Consider the following 25423-nt stretch of genomic DNA (forward strand, 5'->3'; position numbering starts at 1 on the left):
AATTAAACTCTCACAGCAACTCTAGTACCACAAATTTTCTTGTATAGCTACAGAAACTTTACGAAGTTCGATTCTGGCCGGGTAGAAGGCACCAAAGTGATAAGAAAGAAAAGAACACAACAGAACTTCACTCAAGCGTATAATTAACTCAACTATATTCTGTGGAGAAAATGAAAATACCCATTTCGGGGACATTGGGGCCACTGACGGCCGAAAACCCTTTAGAAAAGAAGGGCGATTTTCGAGCGTTGCTCGGGTACAGATCTAAAACTAACGCAACGGTCGGAAAATGCACCGGAAAAAACTCTACTGATTAGAAGTTCGGCCACTTTGGATTTCACTGATTGGGGTATTTATGAATGAGTTATAATGACGATTTTTTGTATCATTACACTGTAGACGAGTATATAATTATCGGAAAAAATCACTTTCGGTCGGAAATGAAATACACCTGAAAAACTCTAATGATTAGAACTTCAACTACTTCGGACTTTGGTTATTGAGGTAAAACGTGGGGTTTTCGATTGAGTTAGGACGACGATTTTTTTTTGTTATCATTAAACTGTACTCGACTACCTATATAATTATCGAGAAAAAAACACTTCCGGTCGGTAAATACCGAAGAAAAGCTCTCTACTGATTCGTTTTTGACGATTTTGGATTTCACTGGTTGAGTGGTTGAGGTAAAAGTAGTACTTATAATTAATTATGTTAGGACATTGAATTTAGAGATTAATTCAACGCCCGACTAATAAATATATAATTATCGAGAAAAAAAAACCAAAAATAATCACTTCCGATCGGGAATATACTAAGGAAAATAAAAAAAATACCTCAGTCAGTGAAATCCAAAGTAGTCGGAACTTCTTATCAGTAGAGTTTTTCCGGTGTATTATCTGACCGGAAAGCGATTTTTTTCAATTTTTCTTTCATAATTATAAAGATATTAGTCGGCGTTCAATTGATACCTAAAATCAATGTTCTAATATAATTCTAAGTACCACTTTTATCTCAACGACTCAACCAGTGAAATCCAAAATCGTCAAAAATCTGAATCAGTAGAGCTTTTCCTCGGTATATTCCGACCGGAGGTAATAATAATAATACTTTTTTATTGTGTCAACAATAATAAAAATTGCGTACAATCGTCAAATTAAATTATTTAGAAATATGTATATCTATTTTAAAATTGCCTCATTCAATACCCGTTCATACACAGTCCACACACTCATTCCTAAGACTGATACATACTTACAGCCATACGTTTTAAAATCTTCTAATTTTTACCACCAGAAATAGAGGATGACCGAATTACTTTAAATTTCATCCCAGCGGCTCATCATAAACTCTTCCACTGAATATAAAACACCCTCGACGCCAAAAAGTGTCTCAATCGAGCTTTAAATTTTGTTGTTCATTTTCAAATTTTTGATTTCCTCAGGGAGCTTGTTGATCAGCTTAACACCAACCTCGGATGGCAAACGTTGAATGCGGCTGTTCTGTGCGGATCGTAACCGAAGGTTGTCCCTGCCTCTTGTCCCATATTGATAGACGTCCCTGCCCCGGACGAACTCGCACTTAAAATCGGCAGTACAGGGCGACATCGAGGATGTAGAGACAAAGAGGGCAAAGTTAGAAATCCAAGCTCCCTAAAGGCATCTCTGCATGAATTTCGGGATTTCAATTTTGAAAATGATGCGGACAGCTTTCTTTTGACTTCTAAATACTCGCTCAAATTTGTATTTTAGAACAGCTGCCCCATAGCCTCAACTCGTACATTAGATGGGGGTGTACAAGGCCGAAGTAGGCCATTTTTTAGTACATCCCGGGAGCAAAATTTTGGAAAGGTTCCGTAGAGCATAAAATGCCTGAAGAAACCTTTGAGCAGGTACTTTCAATGTGATTGTCTCAATTCAGACTTCGATTAAGGTACATTCCGAGGAACTTGGTGGAATCAGTTTCCTCTATGAAGACATCGTCCGCCATCACAGCAGCGCGATCCTCAATCTCTCTTTGCCGCAAACAGAAATTTAGTGCATTTGATTTGAAGTTGTTGGTCCTCAGATTTAATTGAGAAAAAAACTGAATACATGAATTCAGTTTCTAAAAAGGAAATGATTTCTAATTCATGTTTTGTTGGAGCTTTAATGCAGAGCGTTTGTATCGTCAACATAACTGGACCATTTTCCCTCTCAGGAGCGATGAGTTCCGCCTGCTGATGTACACAAGGAACAAGACTGGTCCAAGTATAGATCCCTGTGGGACTCCATAGGAAAATGTCACTAATTTTAAAGTGATTTAATTGTTTTTTTTCTCGATAATTATACATATATTAGTCGGCGTTGAATTAATACCTAAAATCACCGTCCTAACATAATCCTAAGTACCACTTTTACCTCAACCACTCAACCAATGAAATTTAAAATTGTCAAAACTTTGAATCTGTAGAGAGCTTTTCTTCGGTATTTTACCGACCGGAAGTGATTTTTTTTCTCGATAATTATATAGGTACGGTGTACAGTTTAATGATAAACAACAAAATCGTCGTCCTAACTCAATCGAAAACCCCACGTTTACCTCAATCATTGAAGTTCAAATTAGTTGAAAGTTCTAATCAGTAGAGTTTTCAAAGTGTATTTTCCGTCCGTAAGTGATTTTTTTCAATAATGATATACACGTTTACAGTTTAATGACACCTAAAATCAACGTCGTAACTTAATTCTAAGCAGTCACTTTACGTCCCCACGACGAATTTGAACGAAGTGGTTCGCTAATTTAAAAACTGTTCGTCGTGTTACGGTTCAGGTGACTTTGCGACGTCACGTGACCGCGCTGTATAGAAATACCGTGATTACACTACACTATCCGAAAGGCCGAGCCCAAAAGTATCGTTTTTGATACTTTATGATGAAAGGACAATTATATTTTTAACAACGGTCACTTCAATCAGTGAAATCAATCAATTTAATGTTTGTAGACAAGAGTAATGATAACTGTCCTTCTTTCTCCTGCTCCATGCTTTATTTTTTAATATGTCTTAAAATTTCGGGGGGGGTCCGGACCCCTGGACCCCCCCCTTCGCTACGCCACTGACACTTGGGATTGATATTCGCGGCGGTGTTGCAATCCTGGGCGTTGATCCCACGCATTATGAATTTTGTTTTTTTTTGTATGTGTATAAATGTGTACCTGCGTGCAACTGTATGGAAAGTCGTGTAAATGTTTATTTCATTGCGTTTCTTTTGAATTTACCTTTCAAATAACATGTCATAATACAGAGTTCAAATTTAAAAATTTAAAGTGACCCCTTTCTACCCTCCTTTGAAAAGACGGAAATATAACTGTACTTCGAAAACTTTTGCTAGATCATCTTAAAAGTGTTTTTGTTAATTTTTATTGAGTTTCTTTTGAATTTACCTTTTCAAATAACGTGCCATAATATAGGAGTTCAAAATTCAAAAATTTAAATTGATCCCCCTCAACCTCCTTTAAAATAGGTGGAAATTATTTTTATCCTTCAAAAAGTTCATATAAGTATTTTAATAGATATGTAGAAGATTTAACATCGATACCTCAATCCGTTTGGAATATATCCAGGCATATCTTGGCTAAATTTACACCTTAAATGTAAGGGGTTCTTTGCCCGTAACGTTTTGTAGGAGCTTCGTACAAATTTTTTGTTCATGTTATTGTTTATTTTGAATTTACTTTTCAAATAACATTTCATAATATAGGGGTTGCAATTTTAAAATTTTAAGTGTCCCCTCTTTACCCCACATTTAAAAAGAGGGAAATATTTTTGTTACTCAAAGAGTTCATAAAAATATTTTAATAGGTATGGTGAAGATTTTACATCGATACCTCAATCAGTTTGGAATATATGCAGGTGTATCAGGACTTAATGTATACCCTCTATGATAAAAGCAGCATGAAACAAAACTTTATGTATTTCCAGCGTGAATGAAGTAGCATGGATCTAAAGGCATAATTCATGCTGAGCACGCATACAAACTATATGGACAATTTTGTATATCATTCCACATTAAACAAATTTTTATTTATCTGTATTACCCCGGGGTTCCATGAAGTTTAGTTCAAAGGAAATTTGGTTTTTTAATAAATAAGTGTTAAATATGTTTGCCTTTAAATGTCCACCAACAGTTAAAATTTCTGCGATGTGAAACCAATTATAGTATACTTGAGTTTGAAGTTTTTCTGGAAAATTTTGTCAGTAATTTAAGAAGGTGGTGTAACATTAACTATGCATTTTTTAATCTTTAAAAGACAAGAGTGTCAAGAAAGAATTTCAATAAATACCAAATATATATACTATATATATATATATATATATATATATATATATATATATATATATATATATATATATATCTGGCAATATTCTAAACTCAGTTATTTTAACGTAACTTACATCTTCAAAGTATAAACATTCTATAACCTACTTACCATTTTATCTTAGTTCTTAGCGGTGGTACGATCATAAGGAGATGAGAGGGTAGAACATCAATCCAACTTGTCTGAAATGCATCATAGACATGTTTTACCTTGAATTATGCCTTAGATGTATTCAGATTTATTCCATAATACCAGGTGTGGTGTGCTCTTCAATCGGATTCATATTCATATCCCCCTCCCCCAAAAAGCCAAGTCCTGGTTACGCCACTGGTTTTTGATGGTCGCACAACGTAGTACAAACTGCAGATGTGGTGCAGTCCACCTACAACTTGTGTAAGTCAATGGAGCAATAAAAGTATTCAAATTCTCCAAGATTTCGAAATATGCAGTCTTCATTGGACGAATGTGTATGTCAAAAGTTTGAATTATCGATCATCTTTAGTAAAAACTATTTGAATTGTCAAAGTTGACTGCAAGAGTTTTCTGGTACACACCTAGTAAAAAAAGGATGGGTTAAATATAACCATAGAACTTTGATTTAAAGTGATTGATTTGGTCGAACAAATTCGAAGAGCATGGTTTGATTAGTGTTTTAAGGTGAGAAATCAATAGTTTACGTCATTCGTCTTCTGTGATTAATGGAAAAATATTTTATTCCATTAAATAAAATGTATCAGTTGGGTGTGCACTAACACATCAGCGACATAGGTTTTTTTACTTTAAAATGTATACCAATTATAAATTAGAGTTTAGATACTATTAAACCCTCTTGGGTCACAAAAATACCGAAGGATGGGTTCTAAAGGGTTCTAAACGTGGATTAATCCACGTTTGTTGAATCAGTATCAGACGCACTTCTTCATCTGCTAGACACCCACTGCAATCTCCAGCATCAGTGGCTATATCGGTAGCGTCTCTGCCTACTGTCGCCGAGTTCAGAAGTTCGATCCTGACCTCTGCCGATATATTTTTGTCAAACGCTAGACAATATATTTTATTATTGGGAGTGTTGTATATATTGTAAATATTTTTTAACTGTATATATTGCAAATATTTTTTAACTGTATGATTATTTATTATTTTAATATTTTATTGACTATTGTAATTTATTAACCAGTATTTTTAAAATGACGTTTAAATTGCTGAACAGTGCCGGTAAACAATACTTAACAGTGAATAATTTTAAATTCAGACAAACTAGAACATTGACTGACGGAACAATATCTTGGCGATGTACTAACAAGGACTGCAGTAGTTGGGTCAAAACCGACAACAAAAAAAGTAAAATAATAAGCGAAAAACAGGAACACAGACACAAAGGTCAGTACGGCAATTCGATGTTGACTTCCAGTACGCCGCCGCCTTCACTCGCCACACCACCCGGCTCCGCAGCCTCTACACCCACAGCTGCGCTGCCGCCGCCTTCGCGCGCCACACCACCCGGCTCCGCGACCTCTACACCCACTGCGCTGCCGCCGCGGTCTGCCCTAACTGATACGTCGCTCACCGCCTCGACGCCAGCCACCGCTTCACCTGCTGTCACTGCCGCCACACCTACTCATTCAGCTCCCGCTACACCTGCCGCCGCATCAACTTTGTTGGAGTCATCTGCCCAGCATTCCGACTTAATTAATGAAAATGTGGCCTTGAAGAAAAAAATTGATGAGCTCAACACAAAACTGCAAACGGTACTAAACCATTCAATAGAGTCGGATCAACGTTTGCTCGAATACACGACCGAAATTTTTACCACTAAACACCCATCTTTAGCCAATAGTCAAAAAAGTTCAGTGCATTCCCACCAACATACTCAGACAGAAACGCATTTTCCAGATAAACTTCCACAAAGCCAGAATTGCACAAACTGCCATATATACAAAGAAGAAATCTTAAAATTGATTGAAACTATTAGAACTCTTGAAATTGATGTAGAATCGCTGAAGCAGAAACATACAATACCGGTACCTTCGCACTCGTTAACCCTGAAAAATAGATAACGAGGCTCTGAAGACCCTGAACGATCAGGACACCACAGGGTTTACTACAGTAACATCAAAAAAGAAAAACAAAGGCACAAAAAAACAGCATGAAAACCCTAAATTCTCTAAAAAAAAATATCTGTACGATAAAAACGAAAGGAAAACCGCGCACACAAAGACATCGGTTCCCTTCCGCAACGTGACTGTGATTGGGGACAGCCACGTTCGTAACTTATCAGCTATTTTGAGGAGGAGGACTTCGGCTTCAAACATCGTTGGAGTCTGCAAGCCAGGCGCGGGGCTTCTCCAAATCAAAACCACTACCCCACCACCAGAAGACCACTGCTTCGTCCTAATTGCCGGGACGAATGACTTGGCTACCGGGAGACAAGACATCATATACCAACACATGGAGGAAATCATTCAGCAATATTCCGGCAACTCGAAGGTACTGGTGTCACCGCTGCTACCCAGACATGACCTGCCTCGTGACAGTCCCGTCCACAAGAAGGTAGCGCTCGCCAACAACTACATGAGCGAACTATGCGAGCGCTACAAGGGTGCTGCTTTCCTGGACATTAGTGACCTGAGTCGTCATCACTTCACGGCTCACGGCCTTCACCTTACCACTGCAGGAAAGGCTATACTGGCTGACCTCATTGTGAAGGGGTTGAACAGCCCGCCCAGAACCTTCAAGCAGAACGCCGGCAGAATCAGCCCTGAGACCGCCACTGCCGCCGCCGACGCCACCGCCACCGCCAACTAGCGCCCAAGGCCACAACTCCTACGCGGAGGCTGTAACTCAAAGACCTGCGGGAGCGTCCACCCTTCCAACAACAAAAACTGTCTATGGTGTAAATAAAAATAATGCTGTTTTTTTAGGGACCCCGGACACCAGCGCCGGACTAAATTGACAAACGAAATAAATCAACAACAGAAGCGCTCAAAATTTCAAAATCACGATTCAATACGACTGCTTCATCAAAACGCGCAATTCGCGACAAACAAATTGGATGAAATTCAGCTCATGTGCGAGGACTTACAGACTGACGTACTTGTAGTTACTGAAAATGGCTTCAACCACAAAAACATTGACCGTTGTCAAATCTCAAAATTCAAGCTGGCAAATTCGTACTGTCGACAACTCTCCAAAGGAGGAGGAGTCGCAATTTTTGCGAAAACGGATTTCACTTTTGACACTGTTTGCATCAAAGAAACGATTGAAAAAGATTTTGAAGCAGTCGGAATCAAACTTCACACGACAAAATCCAAATTGGCTGTCATCGGAATTTATAGGTCACCCAGTGGAAATGAAGAGAACTGTTTTTCCAAATTCGAGGCCATGCTGACTGACCTAACAAATCGCAAACAGGAATTTGTCATTATGGGTGACTTCAATATTGACGCCTTGGACAGATGCCACCCATCCACAAAACGTTTGTCTGATTTGTTGAGGTCTTTTGGCCTCATGCTGTCAGTCACAACACCCACTCGCGTGACAGCAACATCACAGTCAGCAATTGACAATGTGATCACCAACTTACCAAGTGTCGCAGTTGAGGTGGTTAACACAGCAATATCAGACCACTATGGCCAAGAGGCTATAATTAGTGGAGAAAAAATTTTAAGGGAGCCCAAAATCTTAAAAACAATAAGAGACACTAGGCCACAAAATATCGCTCTCCTCAACGCATCTCTTTCCAAAGAAAAGTGGGAATTCTTGAATTGGTCTCAACCTCTAGAACAGAACTTTAAAGTTTTCACGGAATGTTTTAACTATCATTTAAATGTATGCTGTCCTCAAAAATCAATTAAATGTTGTCCCAAAAGGACTAACAATAAATGGATCACTAAAGGAATTTTGGTTTCGAGAGAGAAATTAAAATTTTTCTCCGAAATTCAGAAAACCACTTCAAATGAAGATTTTAAATTTTTTTTTCCGAAATTACAAAAAAAAATTACAGAAAGGTGATCCAAGCCGCGAAAGCATATGATGTCTCAAAATCAATCACCTCGTCAAAAAATATTTCTAAAACAGTTTGGGGCATCATAAACAATAAAAACAAAACACAGAAAACAATCAAAATTAAAATTGGGGATAGGCTTGTGGAGGATTCGACTGAGGTTGCGAACGAGTTTAACAGATTTTTCGCATCTGTTGCTTGTGAGCAAAATCCTTGTCCGCCACCTCCTCAAGCAAACCCCACGCGTATACAGGGACCAGTTTCCTCATTGGCACTGGCTCCTGTAGTTGAGGAAGAGATCGTGAAAATCATTCAGCAGCTCCCACCCAAAAAAACAAACGACATTAATTTGATGTCGGCGTGGCTTATAAAGAAATGCTCCAAGCATATTGCCAAGCCACTAGTCCAATTAATAAATCAGTCATTCGAAGAAGGAGTTTTTCCCTCGCTCCTAAAAATTGCAAAGGTGAGCCCAATCTTCAAAAAAGACGACCCATGCTCTGCAAATAATTATCGGCCTGTCTCTATTTTGCCTGTTCTGAGCAAAATTTTTGAAACAATCTTTTTACAAAGAATGCTTCAGTTTTTGAATAATCACAACCTTCTTTCTGAACACCAATTCGGTTTCAGAAGGGGCAAGTCGACAATTGATGCAATTGTGAGTCTTGTTGAAATGGTGGTAGAGGGATTAGAAAGTCGAAATCTCACTTTAAGTGTATTTCTCGACTTAACTAAAGCATTCGACTGTGTCGACCACGTGAAGCTGCTTGACAAACTTGAATCCCATGGCATCAGAGGCGTGCCTCTTCAGTGGCTTAGCTCATTTCTAAGCCGCAGAAAACAGCTTGTTCAAATCTCAAACAAATTTTCCGAGCCGTTGCAGCTGAGATATGGAGTCCCTCAAGGATCAATTCTCAGTCCAATTCTTTTTCTCATCTATGTCAATGACATAGACTCATCACTACTGCACGGGAAACTTGTGCAGTTTGCTGATGACACAACACTTTGTTTTACCAGCAAATCCAAAATGATTCTGGAACAACAAAGTTTTCTCGACGTCAACAGTTGTGTCCAGCACTTCAATAGCCTCAACCTCAAAGCAAATTCTTCAAAGTCAAACGTCCTGACTTTCGCACTGCGATCAGGAAATCTCAATGACGGTGCAGCCGTACTATTGGAAGACACAGTGCTGGATGAAGTCGAATGTGCAAAGTTTCTGGGAATATTCCTTGATCGAGGATTGACTTGGAATGCTCACATTGACCACGTTTGTTCCAGACTGTCCTCAGGCATTTATGTCTTGAGGTCTTTAGCCAAGTACTGCCCTACTCAGGTACTGATGACGGCGTATTATGGCTTGATCTACCCCCACCTCACTTACGGTCTGGTGTTATGGGGAGCCAGCGCAAACAACCATTTCTTCCGAGCATTCAAAATTCAGAAGCAAGCGATTCGCATAATCGCAAAAATGAAATTCCGAGAATCGTGCAAAGAAGCCTTCAAAACGTTGCAACTGTTGACTCTGCCTTGTCTCTACATTCTTGAGACAAGCTCATTTTGTTTGTCCAAATGTGCATTAACCCGGGGCCGTGACATACACGAGTATGAGACAAGAGGCAGAGATGCCTACCGAACTGGAAGACACAGGACGGGGGTTTACGAACACTTGCCCTCCCAGGCAGGTGGTCGGTTCATCAACAAGTTGCCAGATCAGTTAAGAAATGCCCCAACGCCTAAGGTGTTAAAAACTCGTTTAAGACGCTTTTTAGTGTCGCAAGCATTTTATAGTGCTGACGAGTTTATGGCATTCGACTGGGTGACCGCACAATTAGCAAACTGACTACCGGCGCTGGAAATGGGAATATTGGCTGGATGAATGTGGAGTGGCTGAAGATTTGTACGTTTGAATGTGGTTTGAGGCGAAATGAAAGTTTTAAATTTTAGATATTAATTTTAGAATATCTTGACTATTGCTATACATGTGATAATGTCCTGGCAATAAAAAATTGATTTGAATTTGAATTTGATTTGAATTTAAAGGCAAGCCCAATATTCTTGGAAAAGACACCCCGCCTGCCAGTCGGGCGGCCGGCCTGCGCGTAGATCCTTTGGCTATCAGTACTGTGTCATGCAGACTGCAGAGTGGGCTAGTGTAGTGAAACGGGAAGGTCAAGGTCACAGTGACCTTGTTACGTTTGCTGGCGCCCTTCCGTCTCTGTTCAGTCAGCTGTGCTCGGGCATTGACACCGATCATTGTTGTTTAGCGTGCACCATGGTTTTTGTTGTATCTTTGTAACTGGGACTAGATTTGCCGACCATACATTCTAATGTGGTAGTGCTATTCATAGACTACTATATAAGTATATGTTTAAAAAATAATTCTTTTTTATTATCTTTGAACAAGAAAATGAGGAAACCCCTTCCCTCATTGAGCACAGATCTCAAAAGGACCTTTGTACTTCTCCCGGAGTGACAGGAGGGAATTACCTCCTACTGCTGTTTCAGTCATGTCACCTCTGTTCTAGCCTCGGCAGGAGAGACAGTTCTCCTTCATGTTTAGGCTGAAATAATGTTTAACATTAAGGGTGTTCCAACTACTCCAATAGTCGCAATCCGCAGTGAGCTCAACCCATACCGCAGTAGTCTTCTGCATCTCAATATCTCAACTTAGCTGTTAGTGATGTACCGCTCCCAGACATCCACTGGGATGTCCAGATTTAAGTGACACGTAGGTTTTACTGTACCCAGTATACGCTTTATTGGCACGTATAAACCAGTTAGAAGTTCACTCTTCAAATAAAATAAAACATTTCAAACCTCGCTCACCGTTAGAGTAAGTTATGACTGATACTAGCGAGTTTTTTTAATTTATTTTAGACTTAGAACGCCCCTTTACAAAGAAAATACGTGTAATTTCATAATCTGGAGATGATTTTGATGAAATCAATACGGATTATAGACGCTATATGCCTAATAATCAATAATGAAACATTCTAAGATCAATTTCTTTTTGTTGTTGAGTTGTAAAACCTAAACATGTATGAAATATATAATTTAATTTAATTATTTGTAAATGTGGTGTATACCTGCCTTGTAGCGGAATTTCATTTTTTCCAAACACGTGATGCTGCCGTAGTAGTATGGGACGTCATGGCAGAATCCTCGACTGTCCGGTTCATGTGGGACTGCAATAAATGAGAATTCTTCCAACTAGAAGAAGACGAAACAGTGCTTTATTTATACAATAAACAAAAACAAAATATTACCCTCACTAACCTTAATAGGAACTAGCTTTAGCTCACTAAAAGTAAATTAGCATGTTTATCGTACTATCACTAGTATAAACAAATTCAACATTTTCCAATATATAATTTTTATTATGTGCAAGGCCTTTCTGAATCAAAGATTCCATCATCAGGCACTTCACAAATTATCAAATGTTTACATTTTTAAATAATAATTAATTTTATAATAACATATGGTTAACAATTTGGATGTATGGTTAGCCAGTATAAAATATTTAATCAGAATTACATTTTTAATTTCTTTATAAATTGAGATGAGAGTAAAACTGAATTTTGAATTGGTCCGTCTTCATTGTTGATAAGTTTTTCTTGATTTGTGTTAATGTAAAATGTTTCCCAAGCATTTAAGTGTATTGTGTTAGTAACTTCTTTTAATAATCTCAATTTATAAAGAAATTAAAAATGTAATTCTGATTAAATATTTTATACTGGCTAACCATACATCCAAATTGTTAACCATATGTTATTATAAAATTAATTATTATTTAAAAATGTAAACATTTGATAATTTGTGAAGTGCCTGATGATGGAATCTTTGATTCAGAAAGGCCTTGCACATAATAAAAATTATATATTGGAAAATGTTGAATTTGTTTATACTAGTGATAGTACGATAAACCCTTTTTTCCAATGCTCCTAGATTCTACATACAAATTAGCATGTATTTAGTTCAAAGTAAGGCACAAATATTAAGCACTAAATACAATGTTCATTGGACCCACTTCCGTACAATAAAGGTTTTTTTATTTATGTTTTCCCATTTTAATTTGGGTAGTAATGGCAACGATTTATTATTATTATTTATTTCTGTTTTCAATTTTTTCAACTTCTTTCATTTTTAATAAAATTTTAATCCGAACCCGGGTGACAGACAACCTCAAAGTCCCGAATTAAGTGAAAACTTTGGCCCGTCATAAAAGCTAGGTAATCACAGAACTGCCCATTGTTCCTACGAATGCGTAATTACCATTCTTATCACTTTCAGATCTTGAAACGCTCGTTTCTTGGTCTACTGGACGAAAGTTTAGCCTGATCAACTAAACAAAGTTATATTTGCGTAGTAGCGCGCCAACGCAAAATTCGTCATTCACCAAGATAACGGAGTGTGTCCGCCCCGACCTTGAACAGATAGATAACTTTGCAATCTGTTGCAATGAAGTAGGCTACCGGATGACGACAGCTGAAGTTCAAGGTTCGTCCACCTAGCGCTGGGAGTGATGAGTCACGAAGTGAACTTGAGATTAGGAGTTCCTGGACTGTTAAGCGGAGTGCAGAGTTCGAAACAGGTGACCGACCCTCTTCAGCTCCGTGGGAGGATTTCTGTGATTTTTCTATATTTTTGAAGAGGTTCTGGTTTTTCTCTGGACGCGGGGTCTTTTGGGCGCTTCGCTGACTCTATCCTGTGAGGAATCTGTGCGCTATCGTGGAGTCACGGGCGACAAGATAAGTCAAGCTGTGGACTTGTGGGCGCTTCGCTGACTCTACCCTGTGAGGAATCTGTGCGCTATCGTGGAGTCACGGGCGACAAGATAAGTCAAGCTGTGGACTTGTGGGCGCTTCGCTGACTCTACCCTGTGAGGAATCTGTGCGCTATCGTGGAGTCACGGGCGACAAGATAAGTCAAGCTGTGGACTTGTGGGCGCTTCGCTGACTCTACCCTGTGAGGAATCTGTGCGCTATCGTGGAGTCACGGGCGACAAGATAAGTCAAGCTGTGGACTTGTGGACGGTTGCGGAACACGAGCGCCGGTGAAGTGTCTTCACACCAGATAGGGATTTTGTCTTCCTCTTTAGTTTTAGTTTTGTCTTAACATTTATGTGTTAAAATTAGTATCTATATTTATCTGTGTATTCTCTATGATTAATTGTATGTCTAGCATGGTGGCACCTACGTCGTAATTTTCATGCATCTCGTTTATAAAATATTTGAACAAGAGTTTGAATGTATAACTAAAATTTTAGTATTTACACGCTTGTTCTGTATAAAAAATTGGTATAAAAAACTAAGTAAAGTTTGACACTTTCAGAGCATACCTATTAAATAAAAGGCTTGTTGATAACTAGTTCATTATTTTACTATTTTGGGTGAAATTTTGACCTCAGATTCACATGATTTAGTTTATACAAAAATAAATCTGCTCTTTAAATTACGTCATGATATTAATGGGGTCAATAAATTCAAGTTATTGATAATTGAAACAGAGAAAGCTATTGTTTTTCAATATTATTTAGGTCTAAAACTTAACAGGTTGTGTTGTTGAGATTTGCATGCATGAATGGTTACTCGTCCAAACTAAGTCTGCCTTACCAGTGAGAGCTATACCAACTACGGGAGGGACAGGTCCCCGTATTGTCCCTAAAGGAAGTAACCCGCCACAGGGTGGCGCCCTCATAATATATACATTAAGCCTACACTTGGTATTGGTAGTAACATAACACTGAATTTGCCAACTACAACCCCGCCCATGGAACAGACTGGGTCTCGAGACGTTACAATCTTTCTTGCCTTTACTGTTGATTACAGAATCCCTTGAATCTCTTAAATCCGATAAACTATTTTTTTTAAATTTCAATGACGCCCTCAAACGTAAGTTGTTCTTTAGAAATAGATTCCTTAAACTATTTGTTTCCAAAAACTTTCTTAATCTAAGAAATTCCATATCCCACTTATTATAATTTAAATTTACAGGTAATGTATATATATAAGTTAATTATACGAATCCTAAATATAAAATGGAGAAGTATGTCCGTTGGAAATAAATAAATAAATCTATATTTTTGGATCGACACGTTTCAAAGAGAAGTTGTCTAAAAGTGTATAAAATGTATAAAGTACATTGAAATACGGAGATACTATTGCGCCCAAATTGAGCTTGCTTACTTGCAAAATTAAAGTGAAGTTTGTGTTGGAAAATCTATTTAAAATTCTGAAAACTGTTTATTATTCTCATCTATAAATGTTTCAAATAAAAGGGTAACATCAAATTCATAAACAAATTCTAGAAATAAAGTATCATTTACCTCATTTTTAAACCCACAAACATTGTAACTCATAATTCTTTAGTCCCTTGAGATATATTGTTTGAGGATATATTGGAGGGTTGGCTTCTGACCTTCAGCCACTCCCCGTCACCTGCGCGAAAGTCCGTGTCGACCCTGGAATCCCCGCAGACTCCATATTAGTAGCAGGTTCTGCCCTTGCAGCCTCCAAACTCTTGTCTTCCACTTTCTTCTATCATCCTCCCTAGCAAGCCTCGAAAAGAAAATCTGTGAGATCGTGGTGAATTATGTCCCTCAGCCGCTCAGCTCCATCTCGACCACCTGCTGCTACCAGCTTACCGTCCTCCCAGGTAAATCGCCATCCTTCTATCATGAGACGGTCGTTCACAAGGGGCATTCGACGTCTACCAGCTACCCTCTCTATCTCACGCCTTACCGCCATTAGCTTCCACCTCTTCTCCCGCCTAACTACAGGGTAAACACGATATAACCTGTACCTTTCAGCCTGGCTAATCGCGACATTATGTAGTCTGTGTCTGCATCTGAGGGGAAATGCGCAATCACCAGTCCATTACTACCTAAGGCATGAGCCCTGTTTACCCGTAAAGAGTTGGTTGTACCAGACATTTCACAATAAAAATTCTTGACCAAGAGTCTAAAGTCTGTATCGCAACTGCTATTCTACTTAAGTCCTTTAAATACTAAGTTATTCCTCATTCCTCTTGCTTCCATATCCACAAGTTTATTCTGAATTACTTTATTTTCCTCGAGTATTTGGCATAACTTTACCTTCATCTCCTTATTTTCACTTTCTAGCACAACTAACCTGTTTGTAACTACACCCAAGTCCTCTTTGGTCACAAGATTTGCGAGTTTTTTGTCCAGCATAACCTCTAAACCACTCATTAGTTGTCCTAACGACACTTCTCCTACCTTTTCACTGTCCATGTTGAGGTTATCACTCGCACTTTTATTGGTGACGAATTCGACCTTTGACCTTTCTTCTGATTCGACACAGGCGTGAAAAATTTATAAATCGTATTGTCAGTCATTTAGTAAATATTCGCATTATTTACAAAAATAGCATAAGACTCAATGCTTCTAACTAAAAGCACAGAGAAGTGTCGGTGAACAAAACACACAAGGAAATTGTCTCCAATCAGACCATGTCTTTGATCATTATAAATATTTGTTCTGAACGCTCTCCTCTCAGTTCATTTTGACAGGAGATTTCGCACACGCGTTAACTCCGCTCACACCCCATTGAATATTTTTTTCTTCTAGTCGTGCAGTTATGTAGATAATTAGATCTTGAATAACTAACTCTGATGCTAAACTGCCGCACCATTGTTCTCGTGGAAACAACATCCGCGTGTGTGGTCACCATAAAGCATTCTTATAATCGGAAGGATATCCTATTCAGAGGAATAGTTTTTTCTGAAGTAAATTCCAACCAACTGACGTTGCTAACTCGACATTTATTCTCAGATTCGATATTTAATTTGTGAGCTACGTGTGAATATAAGCTTAACAATGACTCTTTCCTCAGTAAACAGGTCCTTGACTGAAACACAAGGTGATTGACTAATAGTGTGACACCCATCTCTGAGTGCGTATGAATTCCTTTTACCTAAAGAAGAAACAATAAAGCCAAGTGAAATCCTGCACAAGGAAATGGCTAGAAAACCGTTTGATTTTGCAGGAGTAAAATATTACAAGGCAGCGACGAGTTGTTGTTTGAAAGTAAACCAACATTTAAGATGAAAGCTAAACAGTATATTCGCCAAATTATAATATAATGAAATGCGCCACGATGTGATTCCTGATTATGGCTTTGTAGAAACCTTGTAGAAGAGTTTTATACATTTTACTATATTTATTGAGTTCTGTTACGAGATGTTTTGTTTAAAGTTTTACTATCCTGTTATTTAAATTTAGAAGTTTATTATTGTTGATCTTTATTGCTGTAATGGATTTAGATGTTTATTGTTAGTTGTTGTTGTTCATTATTTACTTAATTTATAACGCAATAACATACACTCATGAGAGAGCTTACATGTACTGGGAGTCACTTGGAATACCTTTTAGTCAGAAAAGGTGTTTTGCTGGTGTAATTGTAACCGTATTTATTATGTTTGGTTGGGATTTAGTTTTGATGCAGTAAAATTGTGTATTTACTTGTGTTAGATTGTTATTGTTATCGTTATTAGTTATAAAAAGTAATTGATGAGCCAGCACTCAGATAAGACGGATCTAGTAGATAACGCTCCGGTCTCGCTCGCGAGTATTATTTCGCGTCCATAAGTGCGTGCCAGATATAAAAAGTAAACATTTTGCCGGAGTTTTATTTTCGCAAATATATATTTTCACTGCAGTTCGATATATTCGACTATTAGAGATGTCAAGCTGTGAAGTATGTCTAAAGTCAATAACTTCAAAGCAAGTAAAAGTTACCAGTGTCGTGATTGTGAGAAGGAATTTCACGGCAGTTGTCTCCGGATGAGTAAAGCGGACATCGAATGTATATCGGTCGATGGCTTTGGTGTGGAGGTGTCAGGCTTGTGCTCAGACGAGACGTAAGAGCATGAGATTCGACTCTGAAATGACGGAAGGAAAACTTACACTGGAAGATGTAATGAAAAAAGGTGACGGAAATTTTTGAAAATCAAAAACAAGCTGAAAAAAATGTTAATACATCATATGAAGCTTTGAGTGATAAACTGGAAGACAACACGAAAGCTGTCAAAGAGCAAACTGCTTCCCTTGAAAAGTGCCTCAGGATGATTGACGAGCTGGCTGCGGAAAACAGAAGCCTTCGAGAGAAAGTGAGCAGTCTGGAGATGCGTATTGACGACTTGGAACAATACTCTAGAGTCAATTCTGTGGAGATACATGGCATCCCTCAACAGAAGAACGAAGACGTAGTGGCGGTCGTAAAGGAAGTTGGAAAGGCGCTCGACTTGGAGATCACGGACTCGATGATTGACAACTGTCATCGCTTGGGAAGGAGACCTGGCCCCGAACAGTCCGCAACCAGGAATTGTGGTCAAATTCGTTCGACGTCTGGACAAAGAGGAACTGCTGAGGAAGCGCCGTGTCAAGAGCAACTTCTCCACCAGACACATGAACCTCAGCATGGATCAGCCCATTTATATAAATGAGGCTCTATCACAGGCGAGAAGGCGTCTGCTAGCGGCGGCGCGACAAGTCAAGAAAGAAAAGAGCTTCAAGTATCTCTGGGTTCGAGGTGGAAAAATTTTTCTCAGAAAGGAAGAGAAGGCGCCAGTGTTTTCAGGTGACTTGCCAGGCGGACTTGGATAGGTTTTAGATAGTATTAAAAATTGCATTATTAATCTTTAATACAGCTTAATTATCATGTTAAAATAGTGTCCATTAGTGCTCAGATGTATAAACATAATACACCGTAGTTAATTTTGAACCAGACACATAATTATAAATCTTTATAATTTATCCGTGTGTGTATGTGAATGCATATGAAAATATTCTTATATTAGTTAATCTCTTTTCAAAAACACAAATATCTGAAAATATTCTATAATACTGCCATTGGGAAATATTAATTTACTCATTACATATTTTTTAAATAATTTAAAACTAACGTTATTAAGTACTATAATATAATTCATCAAAACATTAGAAGTATAAGGAAAAAATTTTGACCTATTCATTGTAGACTTGATTGCTAAAGGTAACATACCGGATATAATTATACTATCTGAAATATGGATAAATTCTAATGAAATAAATTTATACGAAATTCCTGACTTTACAATGATCGCGAGAAATGCAATAATGATTATAGAGCGGGTGGTGTAGTTATTTATGTAAAGAATGGCATAAGTTTCAATACAAACTGAGGTGCATTTCACGTCAGCTGATGCAATAGGTATAGTTATAACACACTTCAATACAGATATCCATATTTTAGCGCTATATAGATTGCAATTTTTTATCAGTGGACCTCTTTTTATTACTGATTTAACATATTATTTTTAGGGATTGTAGTAAAACTAAGAACATGTTAATTGTAGGGATTTAAATATTAATATTTTAGAGAACACAGTTGCAACAGACAGTTATAAAATGGTAATGGCGGTAAATGGTTTTGAATGTCTGTTAAATGATCCAACGAGAATAACAGCAGATACAGCAACATGCATCGATCATGTCTTTTGCGAGGGTTTCACGTGTAGACATGATGTCTGTGGAGGCAGACGTTGAGCATGCAGGCATAACTGACCACTCTTTAGTACGCGTGTGTGTGGGAGTGTGTGAGGCTAGAGACGGTGGCGGTGGCCTTGCCTCCCCCCCGCCCCGCCCTGGCTTATAGAACTGATTACGATAAGCTCAATCGTCTGTTGGTCTGTGCGGACTGGGCTGATGTGTATCGCCAAATCAGATGCGTCATCTGCTTTCGATTGTTTCTTTCCACACTTTCGTTTGTTTTATTTCTCAATGTAAAATCCCTATACAGAATCAAACTAAGAATAAGAAACTTAAGCCTTGGATAAATGAATTCACTCTGCTTGAAAATAAAGAGAAGGAATTTACTTTTTAAAATTTTTAAAAAGACACCCGAGTAACGAAAAATTAAATAAATATTACTTAAGATTTAGGAATGATTTGCAAAAGGAAATTAGAAAAGTAAAAAACGAATATTATTTTAATAAATTTGATAAATGTAAGGTAATTCTAGAGCTACTTGGTATGTTGTTAATGAAGTGACTGGACAAAAGAAAGAAAATAATAGGATAGTGTGTTTAGAGGTGGGCGATAGGATTGAACAAGACTGTAGAATAGTGGCAAACGAATTTAATTCTTATTTTCTCAATATAGTAGACAATCTCGATTTAGGCAATACTCCGCCTATTGGGTTCTCTTCGCTGATATTGAAAGACTATTTTCCGGTAAACCCCAATCAACTGAGTTCAATATTTATCTATCCCGTCTTACCACAGAATGTTGAAAGTGTAATAAAATCTCTAAAAAAAACAAATACAGCTCCAGGAATGGATGGAATTAGTTCTTTTTTATTAAAACAGGTTTATTGTAATATATTAAAAATTCTAACTTATTTAATTAATTTTAAGTTTTTCAGACTGGGGTTTTTTCCTGAGGCGTCTGAAAACTGCAGTAGTCATACCCATAATACAAAACAGGCTCGAATAAAAAATGCAGTAACTTCAGGCCTATATCTTTGCTTTCATGTTTTTCTAAAGTATACGAAAAGATTATGAAGCAAAGATTGGTTAAGTTTTTAGAAAACAACAATTTCTTTAGCATGAATCAATTTGGTTTCAGGGAAGGGATGAATACTGAAAGTGCTGTGTCAAATTTTATAACTGATATCTATAATGGAATCAATGAAAAACAAATGTGTCAGTGGGTTGTTTTTTAGATATAAGAAAGGCTTTCGACACTGTTGATCATGGTATTCTGTTAGACAAATTGTATAAAAGTGGAATAAGGGGTGTTAGTCTTAAATGGTTTAGGAGTTATTTACTAGAAAGAAAACAGTGTGTTAAAATAAATTCGTACATCATCAGTGAAATGGGTATAATAAAGCAAGGGGTTCCTCAGGGCTCTGTTTCTGGGAGCAACCCTTTTCATAATTTATATAAATGATCTATGTAATGCCAGATTTCAAGGAAAAGTTACATCATTTGCCGATGACCACTGCCCTTTGCTATGTTGGTAGAAGTTGGGATCTGGTTCAATCGTCAATGCAAAACGATCTTAAGGCAATTCAATGGTGGTTTACCAATAATAATATGCTATTAAGTGCAGAGAAAACCAAGTACGTAAATTTTTAATGTAAAGAAGAGCATTACTTTTGATATTAATCTGGAATATAAGTGTGCTAACTGTCTTATTTACCAGGGAGTTTTGTGGGACGGGTAAATGTGCTGTTGTGGAAAAGAGCGGAATACATTAAGTATTTAGGAATTCATCTTGACGAAATGAATAAACTGGAAAATTCATATCAATAAATTAAAAAACAATTTAAACAATATTTTGAGATACTTTTATTTTTTACGAGAAATGTGTAATGAAACATTGTTACGAATGTTATATTTTGCTTTGGTCCAAAGTAGATTAGAATATGGAATAGTTTTTTGGGGAGGGACATATTTTTCAAACATTAAGCCATTATACATTCTGCAAAAACATTTCATAAGATTAATATCCTTTAAAAATAGAACTGAGTTTTCACGTCCTCTTTTTGAACATTTAAAAATACTTCCATTGCAGTACTTGTTTGTCTACAATGTAATGAAACTTTTCTATAAAAAGAATGGTAGCATGCCTCGAGATAATAATACATACAAGCATAGACTTAGGAATAGGAATGCATTTTTTTGTCCCAAAACCTTGTACAACCTTTTTTTACGAAATCCTATATTTTCGTTGCCCCTAGGATTTATAATAAATTACCGGAGAGTAATTAAAAACTTCTAAAAATGTAAATATATTCGTAAAAAAAGACTTAAAAATTGGCTATTTAGTATAAAAGAGATTAAAACACTGCTAGAGATTCCTGGATGAATAAATTAAAGTTGTAGTAGCAAAAATTGCAGCAGGGTATTGTTATTTAATTGTTCGATTTCTTATATTTTCAATATTCGTAGTAGCTGTATTAATATTATTTTATTGTTATATGTATATTTATGTATGTGTGTATGTATGGTTATATGGATATGTGTGTGAATGTATATTTTACAAGGAGTTATTTTATTTTACATTATATGGCACAATTTAACCATATTAAAATAGATGCGTGTTTTGTTTTGATTGTTTATGAGTGAGAAGTTGAATTTTATGTTTTTTGTAATTCTGAAGCTGGATAAACCATTTGTAAAAAATACATTGATGGAACCTCCAAACAGGCTTTAGCCTTGGAGGCCCTATTTATTTCCTCATATATATTAATATCATATTCTTATTTTGTTTAAAAACTATAAATTAAACTGGCGTTTAATTGAATTTAAGTTTATTTTTAAGTGAGGACTTTATGTAGCCTAAAAAACCTGGCAACAAGACATTTGAGTTTTAGTTTTAGTTTTGAATTTTTCTATGTAAAATGAATAACTTGTAAATGTTTATTTTATTTTGAGGAAATAAATATATTCTATTCTATTCTATTCTATCTATTTAATTCTAGAATAGACTTTTGCCTGGGATAACATGGTAGGAGTATTACACTGTGTAGTAGCCATATGTCAGTATTTGAAAACGTGTATTAATAATGCATGTTTTCCAGAATCCGCTCGTGCCGTGTGAGGCACATGGGATCATGTATAAAGTAAAATATTGTTAATAAATAAACGTATTTGAACTGTGAACTGTGTGAAATCACAGATCACCCCGAAACAAATGTAGCTGTAGTATCAAAACCTCCCAGTTGGGTCTAAAAGTGAGCAAAAACTATGAAGTAATTTATGGACAGCTTCCTCCGATCCCCGCCATCGGCGTAACCAGCTTCCCGGGCCTCCAATCGTTTCCTCAGTCCGCCATTACAGTCCCGCTTACAGCATCAGCACCTCTAAGTGAAACGTGGAGCAGATTTAGAACTCTCAAACGATCCTAGTTATTTCATTTCAAAATTAAATTAGTAAGGCCATGCGTATTAGTGTATTGGTGGTTCCTCTGTAGATTGAAACAATTTGGAGGATACATTCATATATTATGTATTGACCTGTATAGCCTAATCATATAGTAAACCACAATCTAATTTTAAGATTGTTTATATATATATATATATATATATATATATATATATATATATATATATATATATATGTGCCCTAATTACTTTAGGATAATGTGAGTATGAGGTCTGCGCGGTAAAGGTGTGAACCTACCTGGACCCCAGCCGCAGTCACTATTCGTTAATACAAGTATTGGGTTTTCATGTTATGCAAATGAGCTAACATTCTTGGGAAGTTTATAGCGTAACCAATTGAAGATTGCTTCTTACACGAGTTGAATAGCAATAGCATATATTAATTTACTCCCTAGATAGTATAAAATTATTGAATTTTATCAGATTTATACGATATTAAAAACATTGTAATGCCGTATTAAATATGTATGATCACCTAACAGTTAAATACACAGTCTATATTAGTTATTCCTAACCGTATACAGTTTCGAGTATCACTATTCGATACTTCTGAACGAATGGAGGTTAGTCTCGGTCTTGGATGGGGGTTAGTCCCGGTCTTGGATGGGGGTTAGTCTCGGTCTTGGATGGGGGTTAGTCTTGGTCTTGGATGGGGGTTTGTCCCGGTCTTGGATGGGGGTTTGTCCAGGCCTTGGATGGGGGTTTGTCCAGGCCTTGGATAAGGGTTTGTCCCGGTCTTGGATGGGGGTTTGTCCAGGTCTTGGATAAGGGTTAGTCTCGGTCTTGGATAAGGGTTAGTCTCGGTCTTGGATGGGGGTTAGTCTCGGTCTTGGATAAGGGTTAGTCTCGGTCTTGGATAAGGGTTAGTCTCGGTCTTGGATGGGGGTTTGTCCCGGTCTTGGATGGGGGTTTGTCCAGGCCTTGGATAAGGGTTTGTTCCGGTCTTGGATGGGGGTTTGTCCAGGTCTTGGATGGGGGTTAGTCTCGGTCTTGGATAAGGGTTAGTCTCGGTCTTGGATAAGGGTTAGTCTCGGTCTTGGATAAGGGTTAGTCTCGGTCTTGGATGGGGGTTAGTCTCGGTCTTGGATGGGGGTTAGTCTCGGTCTTGGATGGGGGTTTGTCCCGGTCTTGGATGGGGGTTTGTCCAGGCCTTGGATAAGGGTTTGTTCCGGTCTTGGATGGGGGTTTGTCCAGGTCTTGGATAAGGGTTTGTCTCGGTCTTGGATAAGGGTTAGTCTCGGTCTTGGATGGGGGTTTGTCCCGGTCTTGGATGGGGGTTTGCCCCGGTCTTGGATGGGGGTTTGTCCAGGTCTTGGATGGGGGTTTGTCCAGGTCTTGGATGGGGGTTTGTCCCGGTCTTGGATGGGGGTTTGTCCAGGTCTTGGATAAGGGTTTGTCCAGGCCTTGGATGGGAATTTTATTAAGTAAATAATGCAACTTTCCAACTCCTTAATCACTATTTTTAATGGTTTTATTTCATTTCTTCAAAATAAAAGTGTAAGAATTGTACATTTTGATTTAGTTCCAAAGTCAAAATTATCAGTAAAAACGTGAAGTAGAGGATGTCTTGTTACAACAGATGAAGTTAGGACTAAGAAGCCCTTCCTAACACTTAACCGGGGGAGCTACGCCTTAAAGCTGACTTCCGAACCCCGAACCATGAAGGACAGCATCGCTCAGCGGTCACTCTCCAAGCAGCAGCAAAGCTCGACGTTGCTTGATTCAGGGATAAAAGTACACCCTTGTCAGAGGATACACTGTTTTAGACAGTGTGGTGAGGTGGCTGCAGGGATCTCTATAGGGTTGTGAATCGATGATAAGTGATTCTGCTTAGGTTAAGGTTATTATAATACATAAGGACAGATGTTAAACACCAAGTAAGGTATATAGTTAAAGAAACGTTTATTATAGTTTAGTCTGCTTAGTTGTTTCTTGAAGCCTTTCTCCACATATTCCAAACATTCTGCGCCTGTAAAACATAATATTCGAAGAAGAGACTAGGTACCCCAACTAGTCCAACCACGATATTATGTGTTCCCCTTCCAGTGTAACCCTGCTTAGGTATACCACTGAATAAAATTACACGCCCATAAGGTTATAGAACAAACATGGTGGACAATAAACGTCTGTCTTTCATTGTCCTCCGACCTACGATTGTACAAAACTTCAAGAGAAATAAATATAGTGACAATTCAACAGTTATTGCAACCGTGACAATGGTTTATTGTTTATTTAGATCTATTCCATACCACCAATGTAATGTGTCTATCCTGATTCAACCCCCCCCCCCCCCCAGCTAAGGCTTAGGTACGCCACTGTGACCATTAATAGCAACACGTAATTTTTAGAACGTGGAATCTGAAGACACGAGAGCAGGGAAAGTTAACACTTTCCAGCTGGACAATCGATTCTTTCCGTAGACGCCACGGGACAGTGTAGAACAGTTGAGGATAGTTTACAGCTGACCTATCGCTACTACCTATTGCCGCTACATAACTGACGCAATCGAGCGAGTAAGTACTGCCTGGGTAGGTGGCAGGACCCACAAGTCTTTGTTCACTCACTGTATTGGGATGTACAATTTCTGGCATTCATCATTCCTTTGTGATTCATATCAAGGCAAGGCCTATTCAAGCCTCTGTTGAGTTAAGTATTGAGTTTAGCTCCATTCCACTTTTCGCTTAGTGCAGGCGAAGGTGCAGTGTGTGAAATCAGTCACTGTCACAGATTTGATCCCAGAAATCTGGAGTCCAGTCTGAAGATATACAAAAAAACGTCAGCGACGAAGGTGAACTGGAGCTGAACTCAACATTTGCCTTGCATCCACCCTTCCCACCATAGCTACGCTATGTATAGAAATTCAAGGATCACGAAATTATTTACAAATTAAAAGTTATTTATTTAATTAAAAATTGATTTTCTTAAAGTTTACGTATATTTTTTTTGGCTTATTTTACATCATTATCTTAAGAAATTAATTCTTTACAAGTTTTGTTCAAGAATTTTACGTGTTTGTTACACATTTAACAAAGTTAATCTACTTGAAACTTAAATGAAACTTTTTTTGGACACCGAATGTGGCGTATTTCTTCAGATATCTTAAACATTACTGCAACTA

General features: G+C 37.7%; 1 protein-coding gene across 1 annotated transcript; it reads right to left on the bottom strand.

Moving 5' to 3' along the window:
- Nucleotides 1-23352: 23352 nt before the first annotated feature.
- On the bottom strand, nucleotides 23353-24896 carry LOC124369684 (proline-rich receptor-like protein kinase PERK8). Its single transcript, XM_046827737.1, has 2 exons — nucleotides 24827-24896; nucleotides 23353-23708 (listed from the first exon to the last, which is right to left on the bottom strand). Exons 1-2 carry the CDS (start codon nucleotides 24894-24896, stop codon nucleotides 23353-23355), a joined length of 426 nt encoding a protein of 141 aa, XP_046683693.1.
- Between the last annotated feature and the right edge of the window lie 527 nt (nucleotides 24897-25423).

Source organism: Homalodisca vitripennis, chromosome X (assembly GCF_021130785.1).
Source record: "Homalodisca vitripennis isolate AUS2020 chromosome X, UT_GWSS_2.1, whole genome shotgun sequence".
Taxonomy (NCBI): Eukaryota; Metazoa; Arthropoda; class Insecta; order Hemiptera; family Cicadellidae; genus Homalodisca; species Homalodisca vitripennis.